The sequence below is a fragment of the Micropterus dolomieu genome, linkage group LG21 (assembly GCF_021292245.1).
Source record: "Micropterus dolomieu isolate WLL.071019.BEF.003 ecotype Adirondacks linkage group LG21, ASM2129224v1, whole genome shotgun sequence".
Taxonomy (NCBI): domain Eukaryota; kingdom Metazoa; phylum Chordata; class Actinopteri; order Centrarchiformes; family Centrarchidae; genus Micropterus; species Micropterus dolomieu.
Window position 1 is genome coordinate 19,099,661 of NC_060170.1, and position 11,048 is coordinate 19,110,708.

General features: G+C 41.4%; 2 protein-coding genes across 4 annotated transcripts in view; one reads left to right on the plus strand and one right to left on the minus strand.

Moving 5' to 3' along the window:
* Positions 1–143: 143 nt before the first annotated feature.
* Positions 144–4,932, plus strand: smim15 (small integral membrane protein 15). 3 transcript variants are annotated; one of them, XM_046034914.1, is made up of 2 exons: positions 144–526; positions 4,220–4,932. In XM_046034914.1, exon 2 carries the CDS (start codon positions 4,251–4,253, stop codon positions 4,473–4,475), a length of 225 nt encoding a protein of 74 aa, XP_045890870.1. In that variant the 5' UTR covers positions 144–526; positions 4,220–4,250; the 3' UTR covers positions 4,476–4,932. The 3 variants fall into 3 exon arrangements, with proteins under 3 accessions (XP_045890870.1, XP_045890869.1, XP_045890871.1); XM_046034913.1 differs by lacking the exon at positions 144–526 and adding an exon at positions 2,474–2,595; XM_046034915.1 differs by lacking the exon at positions 144–526 and adding an exon at positions 2,483–2,554.
* A 1,245-nt stretch (positions 4,933–6,177) lies between these two features.
* The window catches only part of ndufaf2 (NADH:ubiquinone oxidoreductase complex assembly factor 2), a 14,660-nt gene continuing 9,789 nt past the window's right edge, over positions 6,178–11,048 (minus strand). Inside the window, exons 3-4 of the mRNA XM_046034912.1 lie at positions 9,092–9,132; positions 6,178–6,934 (exon numbers count right to left, since the gene is read on the minus strand). Coding sequence (XP_045890868.1) covers positions 6,698–6,934; positions 9,092–9,132 — 278 coding nt within the window. The 3' untranslated portion in view covers positions 6,178–6,697. The remainder of the gene's footprint in view (positions 6,935–9,091; positions 9,133–11,048) is intronic.

Here is an 11,048-nt window from a genome sequence, read left to right on the forward strand (position 1 = left end):
TTTCCATTGGAGCCTGTGTGCTACCACCCCGGGCTCTAGCTTCAACATCATGGTTGTTTTCGAAGCTTTAGTCCAAAGGACTTTCAGCTGTCAAAGACTTAAAGGGCGTGGGAGGAGGAACATAAAGATATGGAGCTGGACATGCTTGTCCTCTGTAGTCACTAATCAGTCATTTTGGTCAGCTGTTTGGTTTACTGTGCTGCAGCCTGCAGCAGTTAGACAATTAACCACAAACACAGTCTGAAAGACAAGATCTCTCTCACACACACAGGCATATATTCATCTTAATTTTAAAGGGTCGCTCCATGGATTTTGCACAGCTCAGTATAATTGTATATAGGCCTCTGCCAAGGGGGAGTATTTAGTCTGTGAAAACACTAGTAGGCATCTTCTGTGGCTTGGGAGGAGCTCCCTATAAGTAGCCTAGCCTATGTATAGGCTACAGGTTAAATCTGAGAAAACAGGGATTTGGATTCTGTTGGATTGGGACAGTCAAATTTGAAACAGAAACTCTGTTAGAAACTGGGTAAGTAAAATTTGAAAGGCACTACAATGCTTTCATTTAGCATTTTAGAGCCTCACTCACATTGGTGACTTCAGATCCAGATATTTTCGATTATATATCGATTTTGACCATTGTTTTTTATTCTCTCGCAAGTCTCCCAACTTTATGAAAAGGCACACTAAATTAGGCCTACTGGAGTAGCCTACCTTCTATAAGAGCTCTGGGTCTAGTCACATTCTCTACTCTAACTCCAGCGGTTAAGTCTATCAACTTGCAACAGAAAAAGCTGAATCAAAGGATGTTGGAAATTCCTCAAGGTCTGGCCGGCTAGTGGTTTTTCTTGTAACCACTATGACACACACTACTAGTGGAGCTGGTTAACTATAAATTGTGGTGCAGTCATTTTATGGTTCTCCTCTATGCCTGCTGATAATGTTAGTTCCATAGCTGTGTCATGAAAAGGGGGCCTACTTCTGTAGGAGTAAAATAGTCATCAGGGGTTTAGGGCGCGGCTGCATTTTCCACCCCCTGGGTTCTCCTTGCCTGATGACACATGTAGCAGAAACTAATAATTATAAGTACCAGGTTGGGGATATTTGTCTAAATTTTCTGTAAAACTTGGCTGAACCTATGGTGGTAATCCAGAATATGTGTTTACACTGTGTCTGCATGTGTTCCCAGCTGCCCTTCTTCTTCTCTGTGAGTAGGTTTAAAAGGCTGGCCTTTGAACTGCTCTGAAAGTGATCCATGCCGTATGGACAGAGCAGATGTGGCCTAACCTGATTTGGTTTCAATACTTCCCCACAGGAAGTTCACAAAGCCAGCAGGTCCTCCTTTGTTATGTTAGTCATCTTTCTCAGAGGGCCAGTGGAGCTTTTTGCTTTTTCTTTCTTTCTTTTTTTACACAGTTATTGCCTTATCGTTGGCTTTACTCTCCAGACAGAGCAGTTCCACACATGATCAGAGGTTTCAGCAACAGCTACATGTCATCTGATTCTGTAGCCAGTAACAAAGACTACATTGTTTTTCAAGATATTGTTTATCTGTTTATCTGTGCCAACCTCTACCAATGTTTGAATTTAATCATTATCTTGCAGATATTGTTTTACAGCATATTGATGACACACATATTTTAATTCTTTCTGGAACCCTGACAGTAGATCAACAGACAAGAGAGTGAGGGTTTCATATACGCAGAAACTGTCTGGTTACAGGTCTGCTCTCCTATTATTATCAAAACTGACCTGTCATTCACAAAGACACAATATTTGAATTCATTTAGCTGAAATATTTTTTATTTATTCTGCACCCCAAATTAAAAAAATCCAATCTCAAATACTTTAATTTCAGAGTAATTCAGAGTATGACTAACCCTTCCAAAGTTCTTTCAAATCACTTTATGCCACATGTTCATATTCCTAAAATAGTACTTTTACGGATAAAAGAAGAACAACAATAGACATGAGACAGGTGTTATTGTCTTTCTAAACATTACGTATATAGTAGTTATTACTGCTATTCCCTCTTCTGCTTGTATCGTTTACTATGGGTGATCTTAAAAACCTCTGCTGTTTTTGTCAAGCAGTTAAACAATGCAGCAATGCACGTAATGGTTAGCCTGTCTTAGTAAATATTTGTATTAGCCTACCACTGTATAGATACAAATTGTACACTACAATATTACAGCCACAGCACTGCACTAAATATGCCAACTATTTCCCTGTTTACAGGACACATGGAAAACTGCAAAAGTTCCAAAGATTGTGTGAGCATCACAACTAAAGCACATTGCCTATGGTGACTTTAACACAAAGTAATGCATGATGCAGCTGTGATTAATACAAAGGCTATAGTCATTCCAGAGTCACTAAAGAAGAGAGGTTTATATGCGTTTCAGTGCAGCAGCAGCACTTCATGTATTTTGATGGTTTAGAAATCTAGATTCAAAGGCTGCAGGACTACATTTCCCATGTTTAAAGGTAAACGTCATATCCAATCACGAGCGAGCAGAATCTCACCAGTTACACTTCCCGGAACAGGGAGGGGCTGGTACGTATTACCGTGGGTATAAACACAATCTCTGCATTTTGGTGAGTTTATTTTGTGTTAGTTTTTAACGCCACTTAATTAATTTGAGGATATATATTCGTTGTTGCGCTGCTTAGCCGAGAGTCACTGCTCTTGCTCCTTAAAAGTTAACGTTAGGCCGTTATAGATGGGCGGGTTAGCTAACGTTAGTGTTGCTAAGGCTAGTAGAGATGAAAATTTCGTCATCTACATCTCAGAGATTCGTATCTAACGTTAGCTTAAGCGTAGTGGCAGATACGGTGAATTTGTTTTGTGAACTTGTTTGTGTGAGATTGTAAAACATAAATAGTTTGTAACGGTTTTGTCTCTGACTGTTAAGCTAAGTATGCTAACTGTGACTCTGGTTGATGCTAGTAGTCGGGTGGTCATTAGCTATGTTATGAGTCGGAGCTATGGATGTATTACTAACGTTACTACCATGTACTAATACTGCTATTTCACCACTTATGTTTAAGTCCATGCGGCCGTGCAGCCCAATGTGATAAGCATCAGCTGAGACACTTTTCTTTAGTTTTGCTGAGAACAGGAAGTGAATGTGATGAATATCAGTTTGGATTGGATATGACGAAATGCACTGGGATGATATCAAATGGTTAACCCTCAGAGATTTTGGCTCACTGTTAATACAGTAACGTTATTCCTAATATTCCAGAAGTATCTCTGTGTGTATTAGGTTATTGTGGTACTGCTGCGAATCAGTGAGATCCTGCTCACTGATTTATGGCAACACAGGAAGGGCAGAAAAGAGATAAACAAGGGAAACAAGGGAAGTGAGAGAGGGGTATGAAAGGCAGCACAACCACGACCACCAGGAAGTTACGCAATACTGCATTTTTATGTTGTTTTTTTCTTAACAACAGATAGTTCATAGACTTGTCAGGTCTTTAATAAGCCGATTAAGAAGAAATGTTGTGTATGTATCTGGTTTTTAAAGACAGTTTTGGAGAGCCCAGTGTAACTTTGTCACCTTGCTTTTTTTGTGTGCCACCAATTGTCCAAAACACACATTTATTTAATGTATAATTATATGAAAGAGAGAATAGCAGTCATGCCTCACATTTGAGAAGCATGAGCCAGCAAATATTTGGTATTTTTCCTGGTGTGCTGGTGACAATACATTTTCTGTTGATTAATTGGTTTTCCAGAAAACGCTCTATTACCTAATGTATGGTTATGAATTTGCATACACTGTGAAAGTAGATTGTATCCATAACACCAACTTGCCTACTTATAATCATTGGTAGAAGGTCCTTTGAATATTATTATATATTTTTTATGTAGATATCACAATTTTTTTATTGGCATTGCAAACTGGTATTGATATCCGACATTTTGAGATAATCAGCATCTGCCGATACCTGCACTCATGAGGCCGATATATATTTTTGTACTGTAGAGAATAATGCAGTTGAATTATGTCACTTCTGACAAACTGTACCCTACTCTCCCTTAAACACAAGTCACATTTGGAAATCTATAGCCTAATCCATTGAGATATATATATATATATATATATATATATATACACTAGTTGACATTCCCAAAGCAACTGTGAAAAACACTTGTACATAAACAGAAGGACTTTGCTCTGGCTATTCACTGCTTTCCCTCCTGGTTCACTCTCAGGTTTGATTAAGCCTCATCGTTGCTGACCAGAATGATTGACGTTCGGGAATGGGCAGAGTATGTGGTGGAGTGGGCTGCCAAAGACCCCTATGGTTTCCTCACCACTGTCATACTGGCTCTCACACCTCTCTTCATTGCCAGCGCACTGCTGTCCTGGAAACTGGCCAAGATGATCGAGGCACGTGACCGGGAACAGAAGAAAAAGCAGAAGCGTCAGGAAAACATAGCCAAGGCCAAGAGGACCAAGAAAGACTGAGCCTGTGAGGGTACAATGAGGGCATAAGAAAGGAGGAGCAACCTCCATGCTCACAGCCCTCCTTACTCCAAATAATGACACAGTGCCCTTCCTTGTCCCAGCCCTACTGTCAGCACAGGGCCACTACGCCTCATGTCCGGGGTAGGAGGAGGGACACTGGCTCCACAGTGCTGAGATGGACAGTACTGCCCGGAGAAGGCTCGTCCCAGTGGGACTTCGGTCAGCAAGAGCACAGTGGTCATCTGTATGATTTTTTTTCCTTAGTTTTTTTTTTTTTTTTAGAGAGGTCCGCTGATAATATTGTGCAGCTGTTGCAACACCTTGCATTCCATTGTTAGCGTCCATGTTCTGCTGAATTGACGATGTAACGAGCAATCTGGAACTTTTTCCAAGTCACTTGCAAAATATCCTAAATACTACTTTCTAATCAATAAAGTTTTCATGGTTGATAAGAAAATCGTATTTCCTCTTTGTGGATCTGATATTGGACTGGAAAAAGTATCACCAGTGTTTTTTAATTCAGGGCACATAAAAAGTATTCATCCCTTTATGTTTAATTGTATTAAAACACTGAACCAGAGTGCATGTAATAAGGCTTTTATGAACTGAATGACAAAGCCTCTGTCAAAATCAACAAAACTAAGCACAAAACTAGGGTAGGCAGCTGTCTTTAGAAGATGCATGAACATACCTATGTACAATAAGGGTGCCAGTTTATAAAAAAACAGAAGACAAAGGAACATCCAAACAAGTTAGAAGAATAACATTTCCAAGGCACTGAAAATTCCTTGCAGTACAGGTAGATCAAACATAAAAAGAAAAAATATATAATTGCTGTAAAAGACCAGCTTGCTGCCAGTGGTGCCTTTTATTAAACACTGGCTTGAAGGGAGCGAACTGGAAATTGGCAGGTTTTATGTTCTGCAGAAAATATTTTTGAGTTTTATATACTGCATGTTCTTAATTGAGATATATTTGAAGATTTAATTCCATTTTTTAAATTAGTATTAAAAACTAATTACATTCACTGTGATTTGTGTGAAATGAAACATTCAAAGTCCAGTGGGGCAGATATTTTTATAGGTAACGGTGATTCTAAGTACCTGAAATTTATATAAGCAGTTAAAAGTAGTTGATTCTAACAGACAGATCGAAATGATGCACATTTCTGAATAATCCTTTTCCATTTTCTTTCTCTTGAAATTGTATTCATCCTTGTGTTCAGTGTACTGTCATCTCTTGCGAGCATTTAAAAAAAATTTGACTAAGTAGGAAGACCATGTTTTCAACTGCAGGATCTTAGTTCATGCTGCTCTTTTACCAAGAATCTGTAACCCTGCTGAACTCTGTGGCCAACATGCACTCTGACCTGAAGGACTACTTACTGCGGATCAATATAATGCAACATTATTCATTCTTTTGACTGTCACAGGACCGCCTCCATAATAAAGAGGAACAGTCTTGATTTAACAATGATCTTATCTACATATTACCACAGGATTAAACATGGTTTTCTATGTTCCCCCTCAACAAACAATACTTTTCATCTCTACAATGTCAAAACATTTTCTCTGAGGGATATTGAAAAGTACTGCACACCTTCTTTGGCCCATAGCTAAATACTTGAGATCTGTTCTTCTGATTAGCATGAACTAAAACCATACTATTTATCTTTTTACTGATAGAGTCAACATCGATGTAATTAAAGTAGTCACAATTTATTACAACTTATTTCTTACAATATACCGTATACATGATACAGTGTATTTATAGTTGCTGCACTACAACCATTTCAGTTTTTCTTTGCTTTATTAATAGACCTTCCAGCTACATCAAATCATTGCGGCCACTTTTAGTTCAGCTTCGAGATGAGGGAAGGTTATTGTCCTGTGTATATTCAATATACACTGAGGGACTGGAAAAATAGAAACCCAATAAATAAAGTCCAATAAAACAGCCTTGAAATAAATACTTCCTCTGAAACGTATAATGCTGAATTATTTGAGACTGAGTCAGAGATGAGATGACTAAACTCAGTTAATTTCTGAGATCATAGCTTGTGATGTTGTTGACTTGGATTGCCTTAAACTGAAAGGTGCTTCTAACATTAAATTCTCAACTTAAAGTGAAAAAGTTTCACACAAGTAGTATTTATTGCAGGTGCTTTTCTATTGGATTGTACTATACTGTACTGCAGTCTCAGTCTGTATGTGGATGTCTGTCTATTTCTTGGGCATCCAGGAGCCAGGCTGGAATGTGTTTGCAGTGCTGGTGGGGTCTTCGCTGATCTCCTGCTTGCCAAAGCTGGTGGTGGCTGCATGGCCCTTGGCCAAAGTCTTTGCAGGTGTCGCCACCAGACCTTCCTCATACTCCTTGGCCTGTAGAGCCAGATCTTTCTCCTCCACGTCCTTGGCCTTCAATTTGATCTGCTCCCTGTAAGACTCATTCTTCAGCAGCTCCTATAAAATACACAGGTGGACATACATGTATATTCAAGGTTACTGCAGTATTCACCAAATTAAGAGTTTTTAAAGACCTTTTTGATACCACATAGAATGCTATTTAATCAATATTTCCTATTCATATAATTAATAGGTTAACATGACCTGGACCCAGATAAAGGCAGAAGATTGGATGAATTAACCCACTAAAAATAAAAACATTTATGTTTTTGCTACAAGTTTGATGGCACTGACTGACACTCCACAAACGGCCACCTGCGCATGCAATCCTCCGTCAAAACAATCCTACTTATAGTTTATAGATGTACAAGGTGTCCTGACAGCCTGCAACAACACACGGAAAAGTTATAACTAATGTGACTGTCAGTGGAAGGCATGAAAAAATACTTTTGTGAATGAAATTCAAGACTTTTTAATACCTTCTGAGGCCTTTTTTGTTGTTGAGGGAACCGAATTCCAGCAGATATCCTAATATTACATGTAGACTGTATATAAATAATGAGCCTTGGAGGAGGCCGGGGTCTATTTTTGGTTAAAGTACAGTAAATCAATCAAATTCTTTATCATTACATTTATTCATTTTGCTGACACTTTTATCCAAAAGCGACTTACAATTGCCATTTATGTCAGAGGTCGCACACCTCTGGAGCAACTAAGGGTTAAGTATGTTTCTCTGGGACACGTTGGTGGACATGTCATAGTGGGGAGCTGAACCTGCGTCTCTCACACCAAAGGCATGCGTCTTATCCACTGTACCATCACCACCCCCATAATACTGAGCCAACCCGGCTCATTAATTTACAACATTGCCCACTATGGCTACCCAGATATATTAAAAGGGATAGCGGGACAGACTGGACAAAGAGTATGGCAAAATCTCTGATGCTTGACAAATTTATCGGGAACCTTCAAACTGTCCTGCAAAACCCTTCCTTAATCAACTGCCTCTGTTTTGTCTTAGAGCAAGGCGCAAAAAGGCAACTGCTCACTACTCAAAAGTAGGAGAGACATGAAGTTGCAGTGGGCACCTTCCCGGAACAAATGTGTGGATCTATCGAGCATGAAGTAGGGCATTTAATAGAAAAAGAACAAGCAGGTTCAGTTAACCTATACTGGTCCAATAAACCCAGGTTAAAAATGTAGTGCTTGGAACGGATTGGTAAACTAACATGACAGGAGGCATTTGCAATATAAACACCCATTCCAGCTCATGGACACTATTATAACCTGAATACAATCCACCGGTGGAATACTTAACCACTTGAGCCACAGCTAGTGTGTCCAGTAATGTTAGCCTCTCCTAGCATGGGAAACCAGAAAGGAAGGGAGGACCGGGCATAGTGCTGTTGTGTGTTGGCAGAACAGAAGGACTGGAAAAGAGAGAGGAGAGCCCTGGCCAAAAAGCCCCGCTTTGGGGAGGGAGACAAACATACTGAGCTGCTTTTCCAGCCTGTTAATGACAGGATTTAATCCAATCAATTTATGTCGGCTTGGACCGGGAAGAGAGGGAGCGTGACAAGGGGTAGGGTAATGTGCTGGGAGTGAAGCCTTGGCCACATCAACACTGCCCAGCTGTCGATGGCAGCTATTGGGCAGACGCAAGGCAGAAAATTGGAAGAGAATGTTCTGGCAACAGAGGCAGGGGATGGCACTGGCCACTGGCAGGGAGAGAGGACAGAGAGATAGAAAGAGTGCCTGAGTACTGGCCTTCCAAGGGATTTCCTATAGACCCACATTTCAGCGGCCAAATAATTTCCAGCATTCTCACATTTAAAGAGCAATAAACCCAGTGAGAGGTACACGAGGGGAAAAACTGCACTCCTTCACCATTCCCATCTTGGAGACTGCCAGAAATAAAACACAAAAAGCCGAGATGCAGGCTTTTGCTGGGAAAAAAAAAGAAAGTAAACTAGGACATGGTGTCAGTGAGCCCCTTGTTCATAGGCTGTCTTTGCTCTCCGTCTCGCCATCAATGCACTTCAGCTGCTGTTTATTTTAACACCTGTCCCCCAAAGTTCCAGCATTCAGTTGGAAACTGTAAGATAAAACAAATAAAAGCCTTTCCTCCCCGTCTTTGCTTCTTTCCCTCCCTTGTAACCAGTCCCCCAGAGTCCAACCATCAGCACAGCGGGGAGGCTTTGGGGGGGGGCGTACCTCGATGGAGGGGGGCTCCTTCCGTCTGCCTCGGATCCAAGCTGGAGGAGGAGGGAGGAGGAGGAGAGGAGGAAAAAAGAAGAGTGAGAACACCCACACAAACATACACTGCACAACAACAAAACCTGCAGTCATATTTAAAGGCTGCGGCTATAGCATCAGGTTTAGGGCACTACAGTAGCTCAGTGCAACTACTGAGTAACCAAGCTAGTCGGGAAATGGTATCCAGGGTTTTCAGTTTGTTTTGTTTCATTTCACTAAATCAAGCTACAGGGGAAAATGCGGAATGGTAAAACATCCACGATCAACTCAAAACACTGATACCACTTTAGTCTAGGCTGAGAAGGGCCACTGAGTGTTGTGTCTCAGAAGAGAAAGCGTGGATCTGCTCTGATCTTGGAATTTGAAAGTACACACTCTGCCATTATCCATCAGCGCCTCTGTCCTTCTTTCTCCTCCTGAGCAGAACTGTGTCTGTCTGTCATCTCTTTTCATTTCTTTTTAAGGACCTCTATTTTGGCTGAGCTGCCTGTACAGCAGAACAGGTTAAAGGGAGCCAGAAAGAGGGAGAGAGAGAGAGAGATTTTCTAACTCTTCCTCCAGCTAGCGCAGGGATTCTGGGCCTCTTTTATCCCTTTCTTATTTGCATCCTGATGAAAATGCATGAGGGATGGGGCGAAGCAGGATGAGGGGTTTAAGGTGGATAAAGCCAGTCTGAGACAGAGGGAACAGTTTGTATCCAGTTGTAAGAAATTTGAAACACTATTTTATGGTACGGTTGTATAACACCAGCAGAAGGCGTCTTTGATAAACTCATGAATACGCTTTTCCCAGCCCCCATCTCGCAGTAAAAAAAAAAAAAAGAAGAAAGAAAATCAATGGATTAGTCTAGTCCCCAATAGATGCAGCCCTGAATTTGTTATTCCATTTTATTTGTGCAGTACTTTGTGTACTCTTTTGTTAACATTGTCATTTATTAATGATAGTGATAGTTAAAGTATGTAACTGTGACGCTGCAGTCCAGACTTACCGTCCCACTCCATGGGAATGCTGCCTTCTATGTATTCATATTCTGTAGGATTGGCTGCCACTACCATACGCTTGGCACGGACGGGCCTTCCTGGGAAACCCAAAAAAAAGCAAGAATGAGATGGAGATGCTTAAAAATGATGCATACAAAACGCAAAGGAATACAAACAAAACACAAAGAGACGCAGACACAATGCTCCCCGTCTCCTGCTCGCAACAGACGCACAGATACAGACAGACACACAAATACACAGAGGGATGACAGCACTGTGACAGGCCATGGATGATTACCTCGTGGCCCTCGGGCCCTTCTCCTCAGATCTCGCTGAGTGGCTCCAAATCTGGGCTAAGCCTTTATGCAAATCAACGTCCCTTTAACCCAACCAACCACAGCCCCCCTCACTGACAACCTCTTCCAATCACAGCGCTCTGGCTAACAATGCCCTCCAAAATCAACATCAAGCCGAGCAGGAGACAAAAGAGGTCAGATATCACAGAGAACAGGAGAGGCACGAGCTGCGCGGAATATTAAGTGCTCCTTTCCCTATCTGTATACAGCACGACGCTCGCTAGCAGCAAGGCCACCGCCAATTATTTTGGTCGAATCTGCTGATTAGACAAGTTTGGCTGGCACACAATGACATGGAGACGGAGGTAGGGTGGGTGGTAAGGGGGTGGGGGGGTCGAGAGAAATAGAGACAGAATAAGAGACGGCGAGGGAATTAAAAAGAGCCAGTTGTGTTGCATCTTTGTGTGGTGCTACAAAGCTCCATACAGTGTTCACTAATAACAAGCGCTGTGTTTCCATAGTTTCTCCTCGCAGGTAGCCGGGTGTCCATCCATCGCTCCCATCCCTCTGAGAAATGATGAGGCAAGGAAGGAGGAGGGGGTGGGGGAGAAGAGAGAGAGAGAGAGAGAGAGAGAGAGA

What these genes read in the sequence shown, in the direction of transcription:
- smim15 (XM_046034914.1), top strand. Translation starts at nt 4,251, where the DNA reads ATGATTGACGTTCGGGAATGGGCAGAGTATGTGGTGGAGTGGGCTGCC.